General features: G+C 50.6%; 1 protein-coding gene across 4 annotated transcripts; it reads left to right on the forward strand.

The window, feature by feature from the left end:
• Positions 1-1,731: 1,731 nt before the first annotated feature.
• Positions 1,732-27,154, forward strand: NUB1 (negative regulator of ubiquitin like proteins 1). 4 transcript variants are annotated; one of them, XM_039230783.1, is made up of 15 exons: positions 1,732-1,787; positions 5,910-6,027; positions 8,284-8,451; positions 9,211-9,269; positions 10,257-10,327; positions 13,714-13,896; positions 14,056-14,147; positions 15,994-16,100; positions 18,973-19,159; positions 19,749-19,856; positions 20,644-20,796; positions 24,214-24,360; positions 25,735-25,830; positions 26,343-26,520; positions 26,914-27,154. In XM_039230783.1, exons 1-15 carry the CDS (start codon positions 1,759-1,761, stop codon positions 27,090-27,092), a joined length of 1,875 nt encoding a protein of 624 aa, XP_039086714.1. In that variant the 5' UTR covers positions 1,732-1,758; the 3' UTR covers positions 27,093-27,154. The 4 variants fall into 4 exon arrangements, with proteins under 4 accessions (XP_039086714.1, XP_039086713.1, XP_039086716.1 ...); XM_039230782.1 differs by lacking the exon at positions 1,732-1,787 and adding an exon at positions 3,129-3,208; XM_039230785.1 differs by lacking the exon at positions 1,732-1,787 and adding an exon at positions 3,221-3,305.
• Positions 27,155-27,910: the final 756 nt, after the last annotated feature.

A 27,910-nucleotide genomic window follows, 5' to 3' on the forward strand; every position in this document is an offset into this window, starting at 1 on the left:
CTGAGGGCTTTCTCGGAGGTGAATAACAACAATACTTAGTTTTGCCTTCCTTTCTTATTTCACCAGGAGTCCATCAACAGCTGGAATGCCTGCTCTCGGGTGTGATGGAGCGACTTGCAGCAGATCAAGGTTTCCACCACCAACAACTAGGAAAGCCAGATGGAAATGACAGACCAGATTGTCATCAGATCATCAGCTGACTTCAGAAACAAGCCAGAAGATAATGGAAGGGCATCTTTTTTTTAATGTTTTTTAAAATTTATTTCTAGGAGAGAGAGAGAGAGAGAGACAGCGTGAGCAGGGGAGGGTCAGAGAGAGAGGGAGTCACAGACTGAAACAGGCTCCAGGCTCCGAGCTGGCAGTCAGCACAGAGCCCGACGCGGGGCTCGAACCCACGAACCGCGAGATCATGACCCAAGCGAAAGTCGGACGCTTAACCGACTAAGCCACCCAGGCGCCCCTGGAAGGGCATCTTTAATGTGCTGAAAGAAAATACACCTGTTGGATTAAAAATTCCCCAAAGTTTTAGACAACAGGCTTTATTTAGGAAACAGGATGGTAGAGAGTTCCGATTTTACCTTTTTAACTGCCACACATACTACCGATTTGCAATTATTTTCTGGAATCAAGTAAAAAAAATCACTTAGCATTCCATAGAAGTTTCTCAAACCATAAGCCTACAGCAATGACTACCTACTCCCCTGTCATCATATGCACTTTTAGTTTTCATTCACCCTTGGGCTTAAAATCACAAAACTAATACTGTATATCAAATTCTTTTTAATATTAAAAGTAGGTTAAACGATAAAACACAGATCATTCTGAACTCAGTTCAACAGTATTACTACCATGGTCTGATTTACGTCATCATCTCTGCCTTTCCTTCTTTATCGTTTCAGAGTTGGAACATCATCTACCCACCTCTTGGGATGATCAGAGGTACTTGGGTTAAACAACTGGGAGCAGAACATGCCAGAAGCTTGAAACCAGGATGCAAAACTTGAGGACTACATGCTTTCAGAGTGATTCTCCCTGAGTCGGGCGAGCAGCCAACCCCTTTCTGACAGTGCCTGAGCTCCAGCCTCCACATTTCCTGGGGAATCAGAGTAACTCTCCGATCTGATATTTTCAAAACTTCTTTCATTTTCTATCATCTTTCAGGGGGATTGAAATTACGTATTCCCAATCAGCTGGGAACAAATCTCCCTCACCACCTACTTGGTTTGTCTTTCCATGTTTTTCTCATCCAGCTAGGATGCTAAATAAAATGACCACATCTCCAAATAAGGTTATCAGCAATTGAAAAGCTGCCAGACCGAAAGCGTGAGTCATCATTCAAATCCCCTGAAAATTCCTGTTTATAACCACTTCCCTCAAATTCTCATTTATAAATAGAAAGATCAAGAGTGAAGTGGTTTTCTTTTTAAATCCACTTCCTCATCTATAAAAAATTAGTTTGCTGCACAACTTAACATACGTATGTATATTGTTCTGATTGGAGCAATTCTAAATAAAGATGAACCGCTGAATCTTCCTGTTACTTTTTACTTTTCTAGCGAAAGTTGATAACACTCAGCATGAAATTTCATGGTCATATTAAGGGTGTTTGAGGGCTTTCTGATTCCACTACAGCAGAAGTAAAATCATTTACGCAGAAGTTGCTTGATTCCTTGTTACTATGAAACCCGTAGCAACAAAAACACAAACACAAATTAGGAAGAATTCTTCGTCCCACGACATTGCAGTTGAAGCCACTAAATGTCAGCGTTAGGAATAACAGAAAGGAGGTAGGTTAATAAAATACAACAAGAATGATGAAGTTGAATTATTGGGTAAAAGAGAATATGCATTTTGATTTTGATAGATTCTGCCACACTGCCCTTGAACGCCGTCCGAAGGGGCCTATTCCCACACAGCCTCGCCATCAACTGCGATCACGGTGTTTTCCAGTCTGATAGGCACAAGGTGGTTTCTTGGTGTAGTTTTAATTTGTATTCATCTCATCGTGAGTGAGGTTAAGGAATTTGTCATACGGTTATGAGCCATTTGTATTTCCTCTTCAGGAAACCATATTGTCAGAGCCTTTGCCCAGTTTTCTATTTTGGTCCTTTTCCTGTTGAATTGTAAGAGCTCTTTATATATCAAAGAGATTTGTCTTTGTAAGCTCTCAAGCCCCACTCGATCCCAGTGCCAGAGCAAGTCCTAGGATAGTTTTGGGGTTCGGACAGGAAGGGTCAGCAGCCTCGTCCCCGAGCAAACTTTCCGCGGTCTGAGATGGGCTCCTTCTACCTTCCATTTCCCGGTTCTCCTACCAAAGGCTCATCCACCCATCACTCAGCGCTCCGTCGGAACCTGTGCACATCCACCTGGGTTCTGCCCATGTTCCCCGGGCATTTCACAAGTTGCCGTCAATTTTTATGCACACTTGTCTTATTTTCTCACCTAGACATGCGGACGGAACCCAGACCATAGAATTATTTGTATTTACGACATTGCTGAGAAGAGAGCGGCTCTCCATCGACCCCCGCGGTTGCTAGTGCGAGGGGTACCTGGTGAGCAGGGCGTCAGGGGGAAGCCCCAGGGCAACGGGAAGTTCAGGTGAAGCAACCGAATTTCACCCTGGGGGGGAGGCCCGAGGGAGACCGGGAGGAAGGGAAACCTGCTTAGGCTGGCCTCGACCGAGGGGGTAAAGGGTTCTCGCCGCAAGGTCCGCTGGCCTTTTTCAAGGCTTTTGGTGAAAGGAAGCCAGGCGCAATTTCCCCGAGCAAACGGGGCCGAGCCTGCGGTCCCGCCGGGGACACCGGCTCCAACGACACTAACACCAACCCGGGACTCCAAGGGCTGAAACGTCCTACAGGCCCGGCCTCGCGACCTACTATAGGCCCCGCCCCCGCCCCGCCCCTCAGCCCCGCCCTCCCCTCAGCCCCGCCCCGTCCTCGCCCTGCCCCACCCACCCGGCCCGCACCCCACCCGCATTAGCCCCTCCCACAGGCAATACCAGCCCCGCCCCCAAGCTAGCTCCGCCCACAAGCCTACCCGACCGTCCCGGTAACCCCGCCCACACCCCCCCTCCTTCCGGGCCTCGAGAGGGTGGCGCGGCGGCCGCGGCGGCGGGGGCGGGGCCCGCCTCACCCGGAATGAAAACAAACGGCGGCCGCCGCCGCATCCGGGCACTTGGCGGGTCGCGGCGGGCGCGGTGGTGGCGCAGGTGAGGAGGCGGCGGCCGAGCGTCCGGTCCCCGACCCGGGTCTCAGCGGCGCTGTCCCGCGGCGCCGGTTCCCGGCAGCACCCCGACGCACCCCCAGGTCGGCGGGGGCGCGGCCACAGCGGCGGGCGGCGGGCGCCCTGCGCGGAGGGCGGCCGGGGCTTCGGGACCCGACGGTTCGCGCGGCCCTAGGTCTGCGCTGGGCTGGGCCGGGATGGGGGGGGTGTTTAAAAATATGTGGAGTATTGGTGGGGGGGCAGAGAAAGAAATGTATACATTAAAAATAATCTAATTAGCCAGGCGACAAGCTTGAGTCATAACACTGTTAGTCCAAATACGCCGTTTGGGCTGGGTTTGCAGTCAAAGCTAGATTTTCTTTGCTCTTTAATGAGAAAACATGGTTGAATCTGCATTTCTCTGACGACCTGGTTCTGCGTTTCTCACCTCCTTCCCTTACTCTTATTTTTTAATACAAGAATCTTTCACTGTTCCATCTAAGAGCAAATGTATTTTGAAGATGCGTGTGCCTATGCGTATTTGAAAAGCTCTGGGAAAAGGTAGCGCAGATTGGTTCCTGGCAAAAGTGAAAGTGAAAATGTTAAAGGTGTGGTGTAAAACGTTTCACTTTCAGTTTGGAGCAGTGATAATGAATTTCTTGGCTTCCCTCCCCCGTTTTATTGGGAAATAATTGAATTACACCATTGCTTTTTTTTTTTTTTTGGATATAATGTGAAACACTGTATGGCACGCGTGAAACTTTCAGTTCTCCAGTTAAAACTGAAACTGGTTTATTAAACTTTTTTTCCCTTTGCTTTGATTTAAAGTACATATCTTTGATCCTGTTGTCTATAACTGGAATTTATGTAAATTTCAAAACAGCAGATTATTTTTTTTTAATTTTTAACATGTATTTATTTTTGAGAGACACAGAGAGAGTGCTAGCAGGGTAGGGGGAGACACACACACACACACACACACACACACACACAGAATCCAAAGCAGTCTCCAGGCTCTGAGCTGTCATTACAGAGGCTGACACAGGGCTCAAACCCATGAACTTTGAGATCATGACCTGAGCTGAAATCAGCCGCTCAACCTACCAAGCCACCCAGGAGCCCCTAGATTATTTTTTTTAACATTAAGTCTTGTGCCTGTAGATCTCCATCTGTCGATTTGCTCAGTGGGTAGAGTGTGGGACACACACTACATTTGTGAAACCTTTTGGGCCTTTAGTCAGGCAGAGGCTAGGATGGGCCACGGAGGGCTGTGCACTTGGCCTTACAAACAGCTTGCCTCTCCATAAGCAGCCCATGAAATGATCACTCCCCACCCCCCATCCATTGATATTTTATTCAGAATGCCTGAAGATTTGAGTAGGGAACTAGATATAGTGGTTGTGTGAGTAATTTCTGCTTGAAAAGCTAATGCTCATAAGTACTCATGCTTTTCTGTGTGAGAAGTGGTTAATGCATAAAAATGCATAAAAATCCAGGTTTCTCCCGTGGGTCACCTGAATGCACAAGCCCTTCCTTGATGTGTTTATTCTTTACTCCCTTTCCTTTTCCGTATCCTGATTACCCTCTTTCTTCCCCCTTGCTGATATAAAATAGATTTGCACTTTAAGCTATTTATTTATGGAATACACTTAAGTTAACACAGTTGATTTAAGAATTAGGTGAATTGAGTTTTAGGGGTGTGTGGAATACCGGCCGTATATATAAAAAAGAGAAAGTTACTTATCAAGATTATATTAACCCTTATATATGAATTTTTTACTCTATGGAACTTGTCTTCATCATTCAGAAGCTAATTACCTTTTTACTTTTCTTACTCCTTGTCTAATTTGTGTGGTTGACATCTCTAGCAGACTTATCCACCCCTTCAAATTGCTGTGCTAATGAAAGATGAGTGGACCGCTCCATTGCTGGCAGGTGCTTCTTCGGGGGAGACTAGTTACATACACAGGACAGATAAGCAGCGAAGGACTGCGTGCCAAAATGCAGAGTCCAATGTCGTAGGCAGAAATCCCAGTGCTAGCCATGGTGCTCCCTAACTTTATGACCTTAGCCAAGTCACTGTACAGACTTGGGGCCTGGGTGTTTTCGGCTGTAAAAGGATGACCTAGCCGGTATTAGATTTGAATAGCGTACACAGATCTGTTGTTGTGTGCTTGTCATAAAATAGGTACAATTTTTCTAGTGAAACTTTTTTATTTAAAACATTCAGATACAGGGCATCACAGTTCAGGCTAGCTTTTATGTTTGCCCTTCCCAGGTGGTTGGTCTCTGTGTGAAACTCACCAAAATACAAATACAAGAGAATGTATAAGCTCTATGTTGAATCGTTTATGAACGTTAACAGCCTTAGGGATTCGCCTTTGCCTCATTTTATCTTTTCGCTTAGATCAGAGAATAATATATTAAGAAATAGGGAAGTATCAGAAAGCTTGCTACGTCTTAGCAACTTAGAAATGCATACTTTATGTAACAGTAACTTGCGATTGTATATACATTGTGTACTTTAGCATAGGTATAAAATATACATATTAGAGAAGTCTAGAGCTAGTTGAAGCCTAGTCTAAAAGTAGCTTAGGTTAAACAGGAAGGGAGAGGAGTGGAGGGGAGCTCTTCTTTCCACAGAGGTAAGTTATCAAATGCCTTGAATATGGTACGGAGTTTCCTTCATATACTGTTTTGCTTTCAAGAATGGCGCAAAAGAAATATCTCCAAGCAAAATTGACCCAGTTTTTAAGGGAAGACCGAATTCAGCTTTGGAAACCTCCATACACAGATGAAAATAAAGAAGTTGGCTTGGCACTGAAGGTATTTTCTGTTAAGACCTAAGTAAATAGTGGTGTTGTAAGTCTCCTTGGTGAATAAGATTCTGAAGCCACCAGAAATTGCCAGGAATCACCATGTAACTTCTGGCCTAACCAGAAGCTTTAGCAATAGGCAGGTGCCCACTTTTTACTAGGAGTTGACAAGCTCATTTTTGTTTACTAAGATTTTACTCATAGGAAAATGTTTTCTAAATTTCCCAGGCACACACACTATTTTTAATACCTTCACAGTGTTACGTAACAGTGGTAATTGGGGAATTATTTTGACCTGCCCACGAGACGGTACTGATGCCTGTATTGTGTGTTCAGAGGGAGCTGCTGGCTTTGTTCTCAGTTCTCCTTGCTCACGTGGTTCACTATAAGACAGTGACTCCCTTCCGCCAGCTTCTCTTAGGCCATGGCTGTCTGTTCATTTGTCCAAAATATACCTTTCTAAGAATTACATCTCAGGTTTTATGGCATTGCTTTACATGAGGTTCCTAGACATTAAAAACAAAACATTAATCGTTTACTTTGTATTTCTTTAAAGTGGATGTATTTATTAGAGAAGGACAGTGCCGGTGGGGGAGGGGCAGAGAGAGAGAGAGAGGGAGAGAGAGAATCCCAAGCAGGCTGCGTCCAGAACCCAGTGCGGGGCTCAACCCCATGAAGCCATGAGGTGATGACCTGCGCCGAAATGGAGAGTTGGACACTTAACCAGCTGAGCCACCCAGGCGCCCCCGTCAATCATTTTTTTTTTATATGGAAATGTGTCATATTGCAGTATAGCGTGTCCTGCTTTGCTTTCTCAGTCTGAGTATCCTGAGACAAATAGCGTAAATGTTTCTTGGGGACCCAGGACTGTCACAAGGGCATCCTGTTGTCCCGTGTGTGACCCAGGGATGTGCTTGGGAGGAAAGAGTTTTCCTGTTTTTCCTGTTCCTGACAGACCCCACTTTTTTTTTACAACCCATCTTCTGACCTTTTTTCTGGATTCGCTTGTTACAGTCTCTTGGCTCAGAAGCTAGGGATGGCAGAATACGAAAGCTGCCTGGTCTTTGCCCGCAGGACGTGACGCAGAGTTCCTAAAACCCCCGGAGTGTCCCCAGTGGTCAGGGCGCTAGGAGCATCATTTGTCCCAGTGAGGCAGGTGTTCGGCAGGTATTGCTAATACCTTCAGGAGGGGGCTGCGGCCCAAAAGACCAAACTCGGATTAGAAGCTTCGATTCTCAGCCCAGTTTCCAACCTCAGAGAGGGGAGAGGGCTGGAGAGTGAGTTCATTACCAAAGGCCAATGATGCACTCAGCCAGGCCTTCCTAAGGGACCCCCATAAAGCTTCCAGATGGGCTGACCTGTCCCTGTGCTATGAGGGGGCCATGCCCCACCTCCTCAGGGACAGAGGTGCCTGCACTGGGGACCCCTCCACACTCGGCCTTCTGTGCCCCTTCACCTAAATACTCATTCGTAGCCCTTATACTCAACCATGACCACGAGCACAGTGTTCTTCTGAGTTCTGTTGAGTCATTCTAGCAAATTATGATTTGACAACCAGTACCAGTGACTCAGAATTTTCTGTTAAGTAAGTTATTTTAGTTTAACCTGACTTGTTCTCACAAGTCAGAAAAATGGGAATGTTTTCTATGTGTGTGTGTGTGTGTGTGTACGCACGCGTGCGCTTCTTTCTGTCCCCTCCAATGGAACTGACCACTTCACCGTTCCTTAAAGTAACTTATAATGTATTACAGGCAATGTAAGTCGTGGCCCCCCTTTCTTTTAGCCCAGGATAATCCCCGCTATTTTCACTTCTTCTGTTTGGTCCGTTTTCCTATCCTTTGTTTTGTTTTATTTTGTTTTTTTAACTGTTATTTTAATGTTTTTTCATTTTTGAGAGAGAGTGAGTAGGGGAGGGGCAAAGAGAGAGGGAGAACAGAATCCAAAGCAGGCTCCAGGCTCTGAGCTGTCCGCACAGAGCCCGACGTGGGGCTCAAAGTCACAAATCGCAAGATCATGACCTGAGCCTAAGTCGGACGCTCAACTGACTGAGCCGCCCAGGTGCCCCATCCTATTCTTTGTTTTTATTGCACTTTATTTTTGCCTCCACCCTTCCTAGCCTCTCTCCCTCTCATGATGCTGAGCCCGTCTGGGTTTCTCTCTGGTGGGCTGACCGCCACTCAGCAGAGCCCTACACGCGCCCTCCTGTACTGTGACCCTTCTCTGGAGTGGGCACTACATTGACCTGCTTGCTGATCTGGCTTCACAGGACCTTGCCAAGAAGTACTCTGACAAGCTAGAATGTTGTGAAAATGAAGTGGAAAAGATAATAGAAGAAATACGTTGCAAAGCAATTGAGCGTGGCACGGGAAATGAAAATTATAAAACAACAGGAATTGCTACAATCGAGATATTTTTACCTCCCCGACTAAGAAAAGTGAGTAATTTCCCCAAACGAGCACATAGGTACCGTTGCTTTGTTAACTCAGTGATAAATTGTGATTTTTAATTTTTTTTAATGTTTTATTTATTTCTGAGAGAGAGAGAGAGAGGCAGCGTGAGCAGGGGAGGGTGAGAGAGAGAGGGAGACACAGAATCTGAAGCAGGCTCCAGGCTCCGAGCTGGCAGTCAGCACAGAGCCCGACGCAGGGCCCGAACCCACGAACCGTGAGATTGTGACCTGAGCCGAAGTTGGATGCTTAACCGACTGAGCCACCTGGGCGCCCCAAATTGTGATTTAAAAAAAAAAAATGTTTATTTATTTATTTTGAGAGAGCGAGCGAGCAGGGGAGGAACAGTGAGAGAGGGAGAGAGAATCCCAAGCAGGCTCCACACTGTCAGCATGAGCCCGATAAGGGGCTCGAACTCCCAAACCGTGAGATCATGCAGCGCTGGAGGCGCCGGGCTGGGCCCTTGTGTCACATGGGCAGCTCCCTTGAGTAGAGACACGTTACCAACCTCTCTGAACGTCTGCCTTCCCAGCAGAGGCTGAGCACTCGTGGGGCGTCCGCCACCACCCCTTGGAGGGCGGCTCGGTCTCGGGGTCAGCATGTCCCGTAGCGTCTCCGCCAGGCAGGCATCCTTTCAGGCCTGAGCGCCGTCTCATACCAGCCTTCCTGATTTTGTAGACAGAGTCATAGCACCAAACAGTGTCACATTGAAGTACATTTTCCTTTATTTGCCTTTTCTAAAATAGGAGCGGAAGAACCTGCTGGAGACCCGACTGCACATCAGTGGCCAAGAACTGAGGTCAAAGTAAGTGTGTGTCTGCCCGGTGCCCCGGCCGCGCTCCACCCTGTGACGCTGGCTCGTCTGATCCTTCGTGACGAGTCCAGGAGAGAGACAGGCCACGTGTTCCTTCTCACCTAGCGGAAGGGAAAGCCGAGAACTCGAGCAGGCTCACACTGACAGTTCAGGGCAAAGCAGGAACGCAGGACGGGCACCCCTGGCCTTCATTTCCTGGTCGAACTCGAGGTCCCGGGGTCACTGTGCCTGCCACCTGACGGGTGCTTGCTACCCTGTTCTAATCTATGAACGGGTGGCGCAAATAACCTGATATTCACCAGATCGCTAGCTCTGACTTTTATTTCTTCGCGCGCTAACGACTTGCTGTGACGTTCTGTGAGGTGTGCCAGCCCATTCCAGGCTGGTGGCCTCTCTATAAGAAGAAAAAATACCCACCACAGGCCAGTGAAATTTACCTTTTGAGACCTGGTTGGTGGGGTCGTCCGCGTCCCGATTTTTAAGTGGTGTCTTGACCACCTGCAGAGAGCTGGCCAGTCCCTGTTTGTGGAGCTGAGTTTTCTCATTGTCTTTGGTCTGTGTCACGGCTGGTAGGGATGGATTCAGGAAGCATCATTCATGCAACACACATGAGCAGCAGATTGCTGGGAACACCCCTCTGTGATGGGCTCCTCCAAGGAGACCACGGGAGGTGCGGAGAACGGATTTGGTCCTGACATACAGCCAGCCTCCCCCCTCCCCCCCAGCTTCAGTGGGTCTTCCGCCTGAGTGCTCTCCCCATCGTGGGGAAAGAGATAGTTTAAAAAAGGACACTGTCTCTTACACAGTCTCAGGTAACCACCTAGGAAGCTGGCTCTGCCATGGAGTGACGTTTGTGAGTCCATAAATCGAAACGCCCAAGCTTCTGAGTGAGACATATGACGCAGCTGTCATGATTACACTCTGCTTAGCAGCTGATGACAAGTTGTTGACCTGTTCGTGTACTGGTTTATTTTACAGAATAGCCGAGACCTTTGGATTCCAAGAAAATTATATCAAAATCGTCATCAACAAGAAACAGCTTCAACTAGGTATGGCGTGGCCCAATTTGGGGCCGAATTTCAAATCGAGTTAATGTAACAACTCTCCGTCATTTTTTCTCTCTCTTTTTCAACTCACAAATTTCTAGTGGCTTTCTCGCATGTAGAGTCTAAGAGAGATCAGTGCAGTGGTTATTAAAATAAAAACGTAAAGCAGAAAGCACCTTTTCTAGTCAACAGTGACTGTCTGTTTTGTGCTGACCAGAAGGCAGACACTCACCCTGGGTCTGAGGAAATGTTACAGAATGGGGATGTAGGTGTATGAAGAGTCAAGTGGGAGTTCTGGTAAGTTCTCCCCATGGCAGAAGTGCTAAGGCTAAATGGGGACACTTAGAGGTGTTCCCGACTGAGAGCCTCCCATTGGAGCCTCCAACGTGAATTTGAGCCATTGAGAAAAGTCCAGTATGGCTGAGGCTAGGAAGTGCGGGGAGGGAGTGCTTTTTTTTTTTATAAAATTTTTTTTAATGTTTTATTTATTTCTGAGAGAGAGAGAAGAGAGCGTGAGCAGGGGAAGGTCAGAGAGGGAGGGAAACACAGAATCTGAAGCAGGCTCCAGGCTCTGAGCTGCCAGCACAGAGCCCGATGCAGGGTTCGAACCCACGAACTGTGAGATCATGACCTGAGTCGAAGTCGGAGGCTTAACCGACTGAGCCGCCCAGGCGCCCCAGGGAGGGAGTGCCTTTTAAGGATGGAGGGCCAGGCAGAGGCCACAGTGAGAAGGCGACAGCAGTGGTTCTCAAGCGCAGGGGTGACTTTGCCACCCAGAGGAAAATCCACAGTGCCTGTTCTGGTTGCCGTGACTTGGTTGTGGGGTGCGGGTGGGGGCGTGTGCTCCTGTCACGTGGGGAGTAGCAGCCAGGGACGCTGCTGGACCCGACACAGGGCACGGGACAGCTCCCGCAACAGACTCACGTGGCCCGCGATGTCGGGCGTGCTGCTGGGGGACCCTGGGCCCTGTGAGCTTGTGCGTGTTGGGGTGTCCTTCCTAACAGGCAGGAAGCCATGGATACTGGGGGGCACGACACACTGGGGTTCAGAGGTCCCTTTGGCTGCCCTCGGGGGTGGGCCCGAAGGAGGCGTGAGTGGACCCGAAGGAGGCGTGGGTGGACTCGGGGGGCCGGTTCGCCGCTGCAGCAGTTGGGGCGGGCACTGCGGTCTGCTCCCCGGACATCCTCGGGGCTTAGAGTCAGGTTCACATCCTCGCTCCATGGAACGCAGCCACCTACATGCAGCCCTGGCCCTCCTTTCCGGCGCCCTCGAGAGCCACTTCCCCTGGTCTCTTCCGGCTGTCATAGGCAGCTTTGCGCCCTCACCTCTGTGACAGCACCGCTGCTGGTGGTCGTCATGGGGCAGAAACCCTGGATTTTGTTCTCAGACCCATCAACTTTCACCTTAGCATTTGTGTTTCACTAGGTTATTTCCCCGCCCCAGGGCCACGCAGTTCCCTATGTTTTCTTGTAGTGGCTTCATCTGCACGAGGTCGGTAACTGTCCCAAGTCTCTCTTTATATTTAAAGGCTAAAGCTGGAGCTTACCTTGCCCTTGCCGCTCTGCTCTTTGGCGCCCCCTTTAACTGACTGAGCCACCCAGGCGCCCCCTGGCGCCCCCTTTATGAGAGCTCTGTTTCTGCACTTCCTGTTCTTCCATTTACCTGTAGGTTTTCTTCCAGACCAGAACCACGGAGGTTTTTTGTTGGGGTGTAACTGACATGTAACATTATGTGAGTCCCAACTGTACAATGAAGGATTCAGTGTTTGTGTATATTGTGGAACGAGCACAATCACCTGTCACCTCACATAATTAATTTTGTGTGTGTGTGTGTGAGGAGGACTTTTAAGATCTATTCTCTGAGTCACATTGAAATATAAAACACGGTGTTATTCATTGTGGTCAGCAGGCGCACATTACAGCCCAGGACGGACTTACTTTGTAACTGAAGTTTCTACCTTTTGACCGCCTTCACCCGTAGACTTCTCTTACCGTGGCTTTGTTGTAGTTTTAAAATCTAGTTAGTAAAAGGAGTCCCCTTCTTGGCTCTTTTGTTTGTTTTACATTTACTTATTATTGACCAGGGGAGGGGCAGAGAGAGAGGGACAGAGGATCTAAAGCAGGCTCTGTGCTGACAGCCTGATGTGGGGCTCAAACCCACAGATCGTGAGATCATCACCTGAGCCGAAGTCAGATGCTTAGCCGACTGAGCCACCCAGGCGCCCCTTGGCTCTTCTTTATCAAGGTGACTTGACCATTGGCATATCTTTATTTTCCTACATTTCAATGGTTGCCAAGTTTCTTGAGGAAAAAATCCAACTGGAGTTTTCTAAAAAAAAGTATTCAAAAGTTTAGGTTTATAGCTCATAATATTTCGTTATTTTAAAATCTCTACGTATGTGTGTTTATTCTTCTTCATTTTTGTGGTGATTTATTTTCATCTTTGACTTAGTTTTTCTGAGGTTTGTATATTTGATTACTTTTTAATGGAACCAGGTTTGGTTTGGTTAATAAGCTCCTTCATCCCGGTTCATTGATTTCTGCCACTTTTTTTTTTTAAACGTTTATTTATTTATTTTGAAAGAGAGAGAGAGAGAGAGAGCGCAAGCAGGGGAGGGGCAGGGAGGGAGACTGAGTATCCCAAGCAGGCCCTGTACTGCCAGTGTGGAGCCGGACGTGGGGTTTGAACTCACCAGATCATTGACCTGAGCTGAAACCGAGAGTCAGACACTTAAGCGACTGAGCCACCCAGGCGCCCTCTGCTGGTATCTTTATTTCCATCTTACGTATGTGGAAACTGGGTCCTAGGAAATAAACACTTTTCTCCGGGCCACGGAGCTAAAAAGGGGTAGAACCCAAGAGGCTTGCTGTTAACCGCCTCGGTAGAGCGCCTCTCACCATGCCCCCTGGCACCGGGGCTTCTCGCCTGCTCCTGCGAACCGGGGTTATGGTTTCTCCGGCCAGAGGGGAGGAAAATTCACCGGTTGCTCTTACCACCTCCCCTCCCCCACCTCGCCTAGCAGTAGCTGAAGCCCGTGTGTTGTCGCCCAGGACGCGGCGGCTCGCGGGTACTCGTGCAGGGTTAGGAGCTCACGTAGGGGCGCCTGGGTGGCTCCGTCAGCTAAGCGTCTGATTTCAGCTCAGGTCATGATCTCGTGGTTCCCAGGTTCGGGCCCCCCGTTGGGCTCTGTGCTGACAGCTCAGAGCCTGGAGCTGCTTTGGATTCTGTGTCTCCCTCTCTCTCTGACCCTCCCCTGCTCACTCTCTGTCTTTCTCTCTCAGAAATAAATAAAACATTAAAAAAAAAGCTCACGTAGAGTCATGGAGAACGGACTGCTCTGCAGCACCTCCGGCGGCTCGTCTCGTAATGAGCGTCTCCCGTTTGTGCAGGGAAAACTCTCGAAGAACAAGGAGTGACGCACAACGTGAAAGCGATGGTGCTCGAACTGAAACAGTCCGAGGAGGACGTGAGGAAAAACTTCCAGGTGGAAGAAGAAGAGCAAAATGAAGCCGAGCTAAAAGAAAAGAGAATTCAGAGGACCAAGAGAGGCCTGGAGATCTTGGCGGAGAGAGGTGCGCGGGGCCCTGGGCTCTTTTTCTCACTAGGGGTCTCTTACAGGCGGCGGCAGATGGGACCGGGGCGGCGGGTGGGGGGCCCTTGTCCCCCGCGATCTCGCAGTTCGGGGTCCCCATCGCTGCGTTTCAGCGAACTTCCGCCCGGTTCCATTGCAGCGGAGATGGTGGTGGACCCGGAAAGCACGCCGTACTTGGACATAGCGAACCAGACGGGCAGGTCCATCCGAATCCCCCCGTCGGAGAGAAAAGTAAGGACCGGAGAAGTGTCTGGCTCGCGCTTTGATTTGCTGTCCAGAGTGGAAGCGGTTTTCTAGGTCTTCTATCTTGGACTGTTAGAAAGGACTAGAAATGGCTCTCTGGGTGAGCAGGGGATGTCCCTGTATGGGGGGCCCCTGCGTTCGGCGGACTCAGCCGGTGAGTCTGGGCGCAGCGGAACGGAGCGGCACGACCGCGCCGTCCCGCAGCAGGGACTCGGAGCGTTCCGGAGCGAGCCATGTGACGCACCGCCTTCAGAATAAGTGGCTTCCCGTGGCAATGGTAGTTTTGATGTGGTTTTTTTCCCTAGAGGGCCCCGCCCCCTCGGGGATGGATCAGAGTAGGGACCGGGGTGGGGGCAGGGTGGGGAGGCTGTGCCACTTGGGAAGAGTCTGACAGGCGATTCCGCCATCTCAGCCCGGGCTCCCCACTCCCGCATCCCTTTTCGCTGGCTTGGAAGAGGCAGGAGATGGTGTCACCGTGGGACACATCCGGGGGCATCTTTGTGCCTCCTCCTTTAGCGGCGCCCCGAGATGAGGGGGCGGCGGGAGTCCAGGGAGCCGTCGAGACTGTGGGCCAAGTCCGTTTTAATTGTCTTTATTATTTTAAATGTTCATTTTTGGGAGGAAGCCAAGCAAGGGAGGGACAGAGAAAGGAAGACAGAGCGAGGGAGATAGGATCAGGCAGCGCCCAGACTGAGGCGGGCTCCATCTCCCCAACCCTGAGATCGTGACCTGGGCCAAGGTCGGAGCTTAACCAACTGAGCCACCCAGGTGCCCCTAATTTTTCTGTCTTTAAAAGACAAATTTGAGTAGGTCTCGCGATACGAATTACTCCCTTTAAGATGAAGGACTGAAGTTAAGTTTTTGAGAAAATAACTTTGTAGCCATCAGCAGATTGATTGATGTTTGTTTTTAAATGTTGGTAATTATTTATTTGCCCACAGCTCTCTCACATTAAAAGAGGATATCTAGATCTTTCTTGGAAAACATTTACAAGACTGATTCATACAAGTACAAATCTAAATATCAATGAGCTTAAAAAATTTTTTGGATTACCTTTTTTTTTTTTTTTTTTTTTTTTAAAGTAAGCACTTTGCCCAAGCATGGGGTTTGAACTCCTGGCTCCAAGATCAAGAGTCACCTGCTCTGCCACCTGAACCAGGCAGGTGCCCCTTGATTGCCTTTTTAAAAAATCGTTTTAGAGGGGCATTTGGGTGGCTCAGTCATTTGAGTGTCTGACTTTAGCTCAGGTCAAAATCTTGTGATTCGTGACCTTGAGCCCCACGTTGAGCTCTCTGCTATCAGCCTATCGGGGAGAGCCTACTTCAGATCCTCTGTCGCCCTCTCTCTGTCCCTCCCCTGCTTGCACTCCCCCAAAAATAAATAAATATTTTTTAAAAATAAGTAAATAAAAATTATTTTAGAAATAAAGAGTTGACAGCTTAGAAAACACTTCGTTAAGACAACAAAGTGAAATGAATATATTTTTTAAAAAGGATACAAGCAAGTGTCGCTGGCTACTTTTTTTACGTGTTCAGTCTTCTCAAGTACTAGAAGTAGATCTAAATCATTGAGATACTAAAATAAACTGATGGAAACCCAGGGGCAGGTACTGGCTAGAACCGTATCAGCCGCATTAAACTGAGTGCTTGATCTCACCATTTCAGTGAAATGAAAGCGTTGCTTATATTTTTCTTAATTTTGGCTTTTAGATTTCGTTGTGATCTTGTTTTTTTAAATCTCTATTTGATTTCTTTAGATTTAATATGCTTTTTAATATAATTTGTTTTATTATGGTTTAAAGTGATGCTTTTTTAAAATCCATATTTTTTTCTAGGCCCTTATGTTAGCTATGGGATATCACGAGAAGGGCAGAGCTTTCCTGAAAAGAAAAGAATATGGAATAGCCTTGCCATGTCTGTTGGATGCCGACAAATATTTCTGGTAGGCACTCTTGTATTTGGTGGATACCAGTTTTAAGGAAGATCTCCCAGTTCAGGAAGATCTTCTGGTTTTAAGGAAGGTCTTCCGCGTGAAAGATTTTATAAACATGCGCACTTACTGTTCTTACAGCAAGCACGTGGGACATAGGTCTGGTTTTTGGGATACGTCGGCAGCCTGCCCCATCCGTCTTGAATAATGGCCAGAACTTTTCCCAGTTTGATGAAAACCTGTAAGCCCCCGGGTAAAAGGACCTTAATGAATCCCAAGTAAAAGAAATATGGAAAAAACTAGACTGGGGCATACCATAATCTAGTTCCTTAACACCAGTGATTTAAAAAGACTTCTTAGGGGCGCCTGGGTGGCTCAGTCGGTTAAGCGTCTGACTTCGGCTCAGGTCATGATCTCACGGTTTGTGAGTTCGAGCCCCGCGTCGGTCTCTGTGCTGACAGCTGGGAGCCTGGAGCTGCTTCAGATTCTGTGTCTCCCTCTCTCTCTGCCCTTCCCCTGCTTGTGCTCTGTCTCTCACTGTCTGTCAATAATAAGTAAATGTTAAAAAAAATTTTTTTAAAGACTTTTGAGCCAGCCTTCCCTGAAAGAAAACAGGTATGTAGGCTTAGCTTATGTTTCTTGAAACTAATAGCTTTATTTTATATGAAAATTTTGAGCTCCTAAGGCAAATAGAGTAAGTTTCTGTTAAGTCACTGACTTCAGCCCAAATGGGATTTAATTTTTCTAAAGGTAGGCTCAGTAGGCCTTATTTAAATAAATGTTGCTCATTTATTTACTTTAATGTTTTTAACATGAAAACTTTTTGACTGTTGATTGTGAAAGCCACTCAAACCATAAGCCAAAGCAGCGTTTATAAAAATATATTCTATGGTGCAATTTGATACCAGGCTTTGAAATTTTTTTCTTTTCCCCTGAGTGACCTGATCAAGTTCAAATAAGGGCTCTAAGAGTTTCAAAATTACTACATATAAGTGATGATGATCTTGTGGTCTCCCTTACAGGCCTCTCTGTGAATAGAAAGTGTCCTTTTTGAAACTAAAAGAACGAAATGTATTTCTCAGCTGTGAGATGGGTGTTTGTTTTCATGTTGCACAGGCTCCGTTGGGGCTTGAACTTGGATGCTGGATTTTATGTTTACCCGAAATGAGGCAGTTCCTGCCCTTGCTCTTCGTGCTTATTAAACACAAATGAGCCTGTGCACACATGTAAGACATTGAAAGTGATGGCAGAATGTCCCCTGCTTTCTTACGAACAGCACGATAGTCTGTCACAGAGACAGAAGGAGTCTAGAATGTAGGATCACCTTGAACGTAAGGCCCTTCCTCTTCCTCAAAGGCGAGTTCTCAGGCTGAGCAGGCAATTCCGAGAACGTGCAGCTGCCCAGCCAGGTGCCTGCGCGTGGGCGTCTGTGCAAGCGTGAGTGTGTGTGTTGCAGTGCCCTCACAAAGAGGTGTGTGTGTCTCCTGAATGCCAGTAGGTTGTCCCCTGCGCACCCCTGAGGCCTGACATTCCACTCAGGAGACTCCTTCTCTACAGTGTAAAAGACGCGGTCACATTTCTTTGCTTTTTCTTTTTTCCTTCCAGGCAGCTGGTGGTAGGCAAGGTGGGGGCCAGAGGGTGTGTGGATTCTGTAGTTTGATACAAGAGCAGCCTTATTTTTAATAGAATACCCATGAAAACAAACAGGCAAGACCTTTCTCTTTTTAAAAAAATTATTTTCAATGTTTATTTTTGAGAGAGAGAGAGAGAGAGACCGTGTGAGCAGGGAGGGGCAGAGAGAGGGAGACGCAGAATCCCAAGCAGGCTCCAGGCTCCGAGCTGTCAGCACAGAGCCCGACGCGGGGCTCGAACTCACAAACTGTGGGATCATGACCTGAGCCGAAGTCGGACGCCCAGCCAACCGAGCCCCCCAGGCGCCCTTCAGTTTTGTCCAGGTGTCACACACGATTCCAAATATTTTCCTTCTTTGTTGATGAGGAGATTCAGATTTCAGGTCTGGATTTGCACTATGATTTTCTAAAAATCACATTTTAAAATAAAAATGATCTTGATGTCTCTCTTTGTCAACATATCATCATCTTGTCTTCTCCTTTCTCTGGACTTCGGTTTAGCCCTGCTGCCGCAGCTACAGAGTAGCATTTAGCCTGTACCTGGGCCCCCCTATCCTAGGATTTAGAGCCTGGCATTTTCTGGATCGTTTTTCCTCCCCAGCTTGCCTATGATTGCACATGAATACCTTGTTTTCACCAGTTGGGGTATTCCCAGTAAGTAGGGAATTTTTTTTTTTTTTTTTTTTGGTGTGTTTTTAAAGCATTGGTTCTTAGCTTTGACTGTATGTTAGAATCACCCAGGGAGATTTTCCACCGACAGCCTCCAGGTCCTGTCTCCAGATATTTCTTTACAACTTGATGTAGATGGCATCTCGGCATCAGTGTTCACCAAAATAAAAAAAAAGAAATCCCTCACTTCCAGGTGATTCTGATTTGAAGTCAGGGTTGGAAATCTTGGCTTGAACTCATGGTCTCCTCCTGTTTGCTTGGGGGTATTGACACGGTGACCCCGATTTCCACTTCCTGCTGCACCTCTTTCCTGGCATAGCAAGAATGTGTGTGTGTGCGTGCATGGGTACGTGCGCGTGCCCTGGGTGGATGGTACTAGACCATTCTTCCTGGGCCGTGACTGCTTTTTCCCCATTGGGAGGATCCAGCTTATAAATACAGCTCCCTTCGCAAACACGGGTCCATGCTGTAGACCAGCCAGTCTTCGGAAGCACAGCGAGACCCGGAGAAGACTGGCAGAAATGCACAAGAAGGCGGTTAATGCTCCTGCTGTGTCCCCCCCCCCCCCCCCCCCCCCCCCTCAGTGAGTGTTGCAGGGAGCTGCTGGACACGGTGGATAACTACGCGGTGCTCCAGCTGGACATAGTGTGGTGTTACTTCCGCCTGGAGCAGCTGGAATGCCTTGACGATGCAGAAAAAAAGCTCAACTTGGCTCAGAAATGCTTCAAAAATTGTTACGGAGAAAACCACCAGAGGCTGGTCCACATAAAAGTATGTTACCGTACTCTGCTTTGTGTCTCATTGAGCCCATTTCTAGCACTCGAGCTCATTCCTGTTAAAATGTAGGCGGCTGCCGAACAGTGATCGGATGGTTGCCTGCCTGGTGCTCTTACTTTAGGCCCCTTTTCAGCTGGGTCGTTAAACGTTTTACAGGCTGGGCCGTTCCTGTGGGCTGCCCAGCGTGTAGCCAGAGGGGACACATTTCCCAGCCACACGACCCTGACCGAGAGAGCCGGTGACTGAGTTCCGTAGAGTCTTGTGGGAGATTTAAGTGCGGGAAAAATAGACAATTTGAATGGTAACAGTTCACGTGAGTGAGTCCCAGCTCGAGAGCTATGATTTGAGTAAGGATTCTTCTAAGGCGATTTCCACAGGCCATCAGAGTTCTGCTCGGAAGCCTCAGGCAGCACAGATCAGCCCTGGCGTGGGTTTTGTGCACCTCCTTGCAGCCCGGAAGGAATCAACATCTTAGTTATGCTCTTTTGCCCCGTGGAGATGAAGGGAATTATGGGTGTAAACGTTACACATCTGCAATTAGAAATAAGATCATTTTATCCTTTTTTCTTCCCAATAACTTTAGGGGAACTGTGGGAAAGAGAAGGTACTATTTTTAAGACTTTACTTGCTTCAAGGTATCCGAAATTACCACAGTGGAAATGGTGAAGAGGCTCGTGAGTATCTCAACAAGGTAAGAAAGTGGATGCCCCAAAGGGTAACCATTTTCACCTTTTTTTTTTTTTTCCATCCTGAAAAGTTGTCTTTCGTGAACTCAGCCGTTTGTGACTGTGAGGGACATGCATCTGTCTCCCGTGCTCTCTGCCCCATGTGTACCGTAAACGGCATACTTGTATCTGCTAGGGAATAGGTGAGATGCTGTAAGAAGGAAACCTCAGGACAGTGGCTGTGATTGGCTAGAAGTTTCCATGCCTGTATTCTGGCAGCAGAGAGCTGAGCAGGCCAGGTCAGCAGAGCAGTTCCCCCAGCCTGTGTGCAGCAGGCAAGGACACGCCTGTCAGTCCCCTTCCAGCCAGCAGAGGGGGCGAGAGAGAGCGAGCGAGCAAGCAAGAGCGAGAGCACAGGCGCACCCAGGGCGGGCTGGGAAGGACCCAAAGTTGAGGCTGTCATGCCTGCTACCTGCCGCTGGCCTACACTTAACCACCTTGCTACACCCAGTTGCAGGAGAGGGTGAGAAATGCCGTGTGCACAGCTCAGATTCAGGGGATTTGATAAAAAAACGGGGGAGATGGTGGCTACCAGCCCCTCCCATCCTACTCCAAGGCCCGTTTCCTTCTGTTACCTCCGGTACATGACATGCGTAGAGTGAGATCTGTGTTCCACTCGAGCCAGGTGATAACAGGTGGAGTTCAGACACCCTCGTTCGCGTACGGTACGAGCATGTTTTCTTCAGGCTCCAGCTTTGTGTTCAGTTTCAGCGTTACGTTTAATGATTCGTGTGTTTTTTCCCTTGTCTGTAGGCACGTCAGCTCTTTAAAGAGCTGTATATCGATCCATCAAAAGTTCACAATCTGTTGCAGTTGGGATTTACCGCCCAGGAGGCCCGGCTCGGCCTGAGGGCGTGTGAGGGGAACGTGGACCACGCCGCTGCCCACATCACCAACCGCAGAGAGGTACCTTAACGCGGGCTCGGCGACACCGGGTCTTGGCTGTGGCACAGGCGTGAAACTTGAGGCGACAGTAAGCCTGCTTCCAAAACGCTGTCGCTCTTGGATTTGAAAGAAGGAAAAAAGATTGTTCCACAGTAGTCGTTAATACCAGGGGCTCTTTAGACTTCAGACAGAAAAGAAACAGGAGACACTTGTCCTATTTACTTGAATTAGTTTTCAGGCAGTGTGGGTTCCTCAGTTTCACTTTCTGCTGCTGTGGCTCATAAGTACATTGCCCAGGTAGCCTGTCTGTGCATGCGCGAGCATGAATGCACTCCCTCTCTCTCCTTTCCCATGGTAGATTTCTGGAAACCAGTTTAAAGGGGGCCTCTGTTTTCCCACAGAGCCGTTGCTGTAGTTGGGGATGGCGTTCTTAGCTAGAAACGTGAGTCAGGTTATAGGAGCAGTGAACATTATGAAAGCAAAGGTACAAAACTATAATCCTTTGAAACGACTCCAAGTCAATAGATCTCAAGATCAGTAGATGTTGGCATTGGAGGGCATGTTACTGTGTCTAATATGCTAGTTTAATAGTAAAAGAGCTGAGGTCCAGAGAGAGTTAATGATGAGATACTGAGAAGTAGGACCACTGTTTTTCTCTAAAATAAGAAGTCGGTACCGATTTTCTCACAGGTCCTTTCTAGCTGTAAACTCCAACCCTGGAAGTCTTTAGAAATCTTCTCATGTATGTAGTCTCTTTTCTTCTCTCTTTGCTGACCCACCAGAGTGGTCCTGAGGCGGGAAAGCCGCTTGAAAGGGTGTGTGGACGAGGTCAGGCAAGCTCTGTGTGGTCCCTGGCTGCCTGGTGCCAGAGCCAGAGCGCATCCGTGGGCCGCACGCAGCAGCCGGTCCGAAGGGCCGTTCGGGCTTCGGCGTTTAAGGCCCCAGTCGTTGGCTACCTTTCTGTCTGCCTGTCGGCCTGACGGCTCTCCTAATCGCAGGCCACTGGGTCTTGCCGTAGAAGTCAGTGAGTAGGTAAAGGCAGCGACTTGGAAAAGTGTTGTGTGTTTGCACTTTACGTAGTCTTAGTACTGGGGTGCAGCCCTTCCTGGGGCTCCTTGGGGCTGCTCCTGGGTACAGGCTGGTTTCCTGTGGGGCCGAAGAAGCAGAAGCCGAGGTGGCCGCGGTGTTGAGGGGCTGGGAGAGGCGGACATCCCCGGTCCCTGGGGCCCGCTCCCCCTTCAGGCTGGCCGGGACAGCCACCAGAGGAAGCAGTGCTCAGTGCTCGCTGTCCTGTGGTCGGTCCCCTTTACCTCTCCCGTTTCTAGTATAGAGAGAAACGTCAGGAAAAATGCTTTCCCTCTTGTGTGTCAACATGAATAGAAGCTGGTATAGACATTTCTAATTAAAGAAATGGAAGTCTTTGGGGCTCCCACTTTGTGTCAGATCCGGGTGCCACGAGCCCTGTGTCTGCCACTGGTAGCATCTTGCTCTGGGTTTCAATGTCATACACGTTTCATTTTTTTTATTTTTTTAATTTTTTAATTTTTTTAATGTTTTATTTATTTTTAGGAGAGAGAGAGGAAGAGAGACAGCGTGAGCAGGGGAGGGTCAGAGAGAGAGGGAGTCACAGACTGAAACAGGCTCCAGGCTCTGAGCTGGCAGTCAGCACAGAGCCCGACGCGGGGCTCGAACCCATGAACCGCGAGATCATGACCTAAGCGAAAGTCGGACACTTAACCAACTAAGCCACCCAGGCGCCCCACGTTTCATTTTTTTAAGCATTTATTTTTTAGACAGAGACAGTGTGAGCAGAGGAGGGGCAGAGAGAGACACAGAATCAGAAGCAGGTTGCAGGCTCTGAGCTGTCAGCACAGAGCCCAACGCGGGGCTTGAACTCATGACCTGTGAGATCACGACCTGAGCTAAAGTTGGACGCCCAACCGACTGAGCCACCCAGGTGCCCCTGCACATTTCTTAGCCCTTTGAAACACGAGTAGAAGTAGTGGAAATCGGAGGCGGAGGAGGGGGCAGGGTAAAGGCAGTTAGGTGGCAGGCAGGTGCAAACAGAGGCCGAAGCATGAGTGCTGCGGAGCCCCTTTGCCAGCTTGTGTGCTTGTATGGATGGGGGGGGGTTGCAGCTTGGAGACGCAGGGCTGGGGTGCGGAGGAAGGGGCACCTGGTCGGGTGAGGTTCAGAGGAGGGGTGAGTGAAAAGGCCCAGCCTCTGCCTGTGCAGGGACTGAGGGGCAGTGCTGGGGAGGGTTTGGTTCTGGATGAACAGAAGTTGGGGGGGGTGGCCCTGCCGCGCAGGATGCTCACCAGCGTGTGGGGTTTGAAGCAGGAATTTAGCCTAAGGATGCCTTCTTCGCTGGGCGTGTCCCAGGCAGTCCCTCCCCAGATTCAGACCCCTTTCTTCCTGAGATGAGGTCACGCCCCCCCCCACCCCCCACCATGTGCAAGAAGATGGGGGGTGCTTGTTGCTTGGGGTGAGCCACAGAGGTAGGAACAGACCCAACAGAGGAGGAAAAGCCGTTTTCTCTGCTGTTCTCTCTGCGTCGGGTGAGAACCGACCACGTCCAGGACCGTGCAGAAGCAGCCCCATCCCAGCTGTGAGGTCAGCCGTGACCCTGGCCCGCAGGCCGCTTAACTCTCTTTATAGGTTTTCTGTCTTCTCATTGGCAAAATGATGAGGTTGGATTAGATTAGTGCTTTTCAAAGTTGTTTTGGCTTGTTTGGTTTTCTGTCAGCAAAATCCCTTTTTTAAAAATTACATTTGTTTTTAAAACAAATTCTGAACTCTTGAGATCGGGGCTGGGATGGGAGAGACGAGGCTACACCTCCCCACAGCCCTTCTCAGACTCTTGCAGCGACAGGAGGCACTTCTGAGACTCAGGGTCAGGAACTGTGGGATTAGCTGACCTTTGTCACCTGACACTGAACATTCTGGAGGTTCTGAAGAGGCTACTAGGCCCCAGGAGGCAGCTGAGTCCCTGCTGCCGGGAGTGGGGAGCGCAGGTCTGCAGTTTGCGGTCACCCGGGACCCTGCCCCCAGCCCCCATTCAGAGTCCACCGTTTTAACAAGATCCCCAGGGATCAATCGGGCCAGGACCGCATCCCCCCCACCCCCGGGGGTCTGCCCGCTTCTCTGGCCTAGCGGCCAGCTGCTCCCTGGCCCTGAGTGGCCTCTTTTAGTCAGGGTGCTGGTGACTGAGAGCGTTACCTTCTGGCCCAGTCGGAGGTGTCCTGCCCCCACGGGCCCTGCCCCGGGGCACCGCGTGGCCTCTGACCTGAGGCCCTCATGCTCTTGATGGGGTGGGGATTGCAGAGAGCGGTTCCCTCCCCTTCGCTGCACACTCGCCTCCACCCCAGGAAGAGCGTCCTGAGCGGTCTCCCTGCAGACCCCAGCCCCCAACTTGGTGACTTTGCTGTTTTCCTAAAGGAACTGGCCCAAATCAGGAAAGAGGAAAAAGAGAAGAAAAGACGCCGGCTGGAGAACATAAACTCGTTGAAAGGAATGGGCTACTCCACTCACGCGGCCAAGCAGGCCCTGCACCAGGCCAGCGGGAACCTGGACGAAGCCCTGAAGGTGGGTGACCCTGGGCCTCTCGGCCTGCCCCGCCCTCCCCTGACCTCCTCTCAGCATCCTCCCCCAGTGCCCCGTCCTCCCCGACCTCCCCTCCCCCGTCCTCCCCTCCCCCGTCCTCCCGCATGGAGCCCTCCTCCCAGTCCTGAGAGGTGTGGTGCTCAGGGTCCGTTCTCATTCTCACCGGGCCAGAATGACAGACCCCACCACAGTGTCTGTCACTGTTCGGCAGAGCCCCCGGGCGGGACTCCGCATAAGGTTTCTGTTTGCGGCACCGTGAGTTGGCACTGACGGGCAGGAAGGGGCCTGTGATGAAAGCCTCAGTGTGGTTTTGTTTTCATTAAAACCTTTTATCTGAATATCGTCTTATTTCTTGGTTTAGTCAGTGCACACTGACCTCCGGGAGTCACGGCGTACTGGGAGACGGAACACAGTAGAGTCCAGGCCCCGGGTGCCAGCACAGCCATGGGGGGCAGGGCTGCAGCCGCCTCGCGGGGGATCACGCCCACGGGGGCACCTCTCCGGCAGATGAGGGGCGCCTTGAGGGGAGCAGGAGCCCCGGGGAGCTGCCGGGGTTGCGCTCACTGGAGGCGGGGGCGGTGGGGCCAGGCGTCACCTTGTTGGCCCTGCGGAGGAGTTCGTGCTGGGCGGAGCGGGCGGGGGGTGGCCGCCTGCCCTTGCCTTCCGCTCTCAAGACCTGTCCGTCCCGCAGCAGGCTGCACGAGTAGATGTTTACGTGTAGAAATCTCTAAATGAACGTGAGCATCCAGTTTGGCTTCCTGTGTCGGAGAGAGAGAAGAGGGGACTTTCCCGAGGTGCACAGGACTGATGGGCCACAGTGCGGCGAATGCCCCACCCTGCACGGGCATGTGCCGCCAGCCCGGAACATTCCCAGGGGGGTTTAAGGTTAAGAGTGAGCACTGACATGAAAACCAGGGGTCAAAACTGTGCTATTCTCCTTGACGTTGGAAATCTAGCTCATGACAGTTTCCAAAGAGAAATGACGCCGGTCAGCCGCGAACTGCCTGAGGAGCGCTGGTGTGCGGAGCCCAGCACAGCGGCTGTGTCTTCCCACCCGCTCTCCCGTCCCTTCCCGCCTCCTCATCAGGGACCTCCTGCCCGGCTAGTCCTGCTCATCTTTCCCGATGTTCCTTCAGCAGGAAGCCTTTGATCCCCAGCAGCCCCGCCCCGCGTCCGGGCCCCCTTTCCCTGCTTCCTCGGCAGCTTGGCGGGGTCCCACCGCTGGTCCCACGGCAGTGCCCCGGCCTCGTGTGCTGGCGTGTCCTCTGGCCGTGTCTGCCCAGCGCACAACAGGGGCTTAGTCTGCCTACGCGAGCAGGCGTCAGTGACGAATACGGGGTGTCCCTGTGCTTTCAGATTCTTCTCAGCAATCCTCACATGTGGTGGTTGAACGATTTAGATCCTGAAACCAACAACCATCGGGAAAGTCCTTCCCAGGAACACATCGACCAAGTGAGTGAGAACGTAGCTGCGCCCCTCCGGCTGCACAGCCCTGCAGGGGGCTCCTTGGGGGCACGGGGCTCGAGGTGCGACGCAGGCCCACCCCGGGAGGCCGGCCAGGCGGCGGCAGTTGCAGTGGGTGGAGTTGGGAGCAGAGGGCATTTCCTCCGAGGGTAGGCTTTTCTCCCCGCGCGCGAGTATGGTACTTCACACACCGACTACGCCGCCTTCAGCCCGTTTCTCTGCCTGTGACCTGAACAGATGGTCCCGCCTTTCTGAGGCGCCTGCGCACTGGTGCGTTTGCCCCAGGTCTTCCTCGGTCCCTTCCAGCCGGCCTCGTGTGCACACTGGTGCTGAGGAGGGGCGCGCACAGTAGGGCCAGTGCCGTGCGCGCTGTGGGTTTAGACCGGTGTTCCCTCTCAGGCTGTCCTAGCTGGGCGGGGGGCCAGGCAGGAGCATCGGGCGGGTGTCGGCTCCGTGAGGCCCAGACCGGCGGCCACCACCTCCCCCGCGCTCTCCCTTAGCTTGTCTACATGGGCTTTGATGCGGTGGCAGCCGACACAGCGCTGAGGGTGTTCAGGGGGAACGTCCAGCTGGCGGCTCAGACCCTTGCCCACAACGGAGGAAGCCTCCCTCCCGACCTGCAGCTCGCGGCCGAAGACTCCTCGCCGACACCGTCCACGTCCCCTTCGGATTCCGCAGGTAGGTCTGAGGTCTCCCATGACCACTTGGGTGCGGCCTGCTAACCGGAACCTGATGGGGGAGGGGTGTGCGGGGGCTGATGTGACCCCCACAGCCCCCCTCCCAGGGCACAGGCCCTGGTCCCTCTGTGGGCTGCCTGGAGGGCACGGCCAGGCTTGGTGGAGGTTGCCGTGGGTCCCATCCAGCCTTCTGTGGCATTTTCTTCTCTTTCTGTTCTCTCCCTCACCTCGCTTCACCTCACCCATCCCTGCACCCCTCCGCTGCCCCTCACCTCGCCCATCCCTGTACCCCTCCATCACCCCTCACCTCACCCATCCCTGCACCCCTCTCCTTGCCCATCCCCTCTCCCTCCCCCGCCCCTCACCCCGCCCATCCCCGCTCCCTCCACTGCAGGTGCCTCTAGTGCCTCAACAGATGAAGATATGGAGACAGAGGCTGTCAATGAGATACTGGAAGATATTCCAGAACACGAAGAAGATTATCTTGACTCAACTCTGGAAGATGAAGAAATTATTATTGCAGAGTACTTATCCTATGTAGAAAATATAAAGTCGGCAACAAAAGCGGAATAATGGGCAGAAACAAGCACTGAGTTTCTGCTTATAAATTCTATCATTATGAAAAGTCGAATGCAGGCCTTCTTTTTTTTCCTTATTTTCATCTGATTTTGCTCCAAGAGTGCTTCCTACTTGGGCAGAGGAGGGGCGGGGGCCGGGAAGGGCCAGCCGTGAAGGTGAGAGGACACTGGGGGGTGGGGAGGGGGCGGGGCGCTGGTCCCCAGGGCTGATCTCGGGGAAGGAGCAGCCTCTGGCCCAAGCTTGTGCTTCCCGCTGCCCTCACATTCTGCAGCCCTGACACTGTCTTGCCTGCTCGGTTTCTTTTTACCCGGAGGTGGGAAGGGCACTTAGTTCCGGAGAACAGGGTGGCCCCTGGGAAGGTCTCCAGGAAGAGCTAACGGGAGGGAAAGCGTCCAGAGCCATCTCCATTTTGCCCGGCCCTCCTGCCCTCCTCAGCTCCCCGCTGATCCGTCTCCCCGTCCGTCCGTCTCCCCGTCGGGCGGCTCTGCTTTCCAGCTTCAGCCTCAGCGCCCCTTCCCCAAAACGTCCTTCAAATCTTCATTCCCAGCGCCCTGGGGGCCTAGAGAGGAGGCCGCAACACAGTAGCAGCCGCAACACAGTAGCAGCCACACCGGATTGTGGCAGATGGAAATCCGCACTCTGCTCTTAGTTTAGTAAAATGCGCACTTGCAGTTCAAGGTTGAAGTTGAGAATTTATAGATGGACACAATTCTTCTTTATAAAAATAAAATCTTTTATTAAACGGGAAAGTCTTTAAATGCTGACCAAAGCAACTTGTTTGTAATTAGCATTTTCAGATGCTGTGCGTCACG

The sequence above is a fragment of the Hyaena hyaena genome, unplaced genomic scaffold (genome assembly GCF_003009895.1).
Source record: "Hyaena hyaena isolate Hyena2069 unplaced genomic scaffold, ASM300989v1 scaffold_50, whole genome shotgun sequence".
Taxonomy (NCBI): Eukaryota; Metazoa; Chordata; class Mammalia; order Carnivora; family Hyaenidae; genus Hyaena; species Hyaena hyaena.

Coding starts and splice junctions, on each gene's coding strand:
- NUB1 (XM_039230782.1), top strand. CDS start 3,138: ATGAAAACAAACGGCGGCCGCCGCCGCATCCGGGCACTTGGCGGGTCG. Junction 8,452..9,210: donor TACCTCCCCGACTAAGAAAA/GTGAGTAATTTC, acceptor TTTCTAAAATAG/GAGCGGAAGAACCTGCTGGA. Junction 14,148..15,993: donor TCCCCCCGTCGGAGAGAAAA/GTAAGGACCGGA, acceptor ATTTTTTTCTAG/GCCCTTATGTTAGCTATGGG.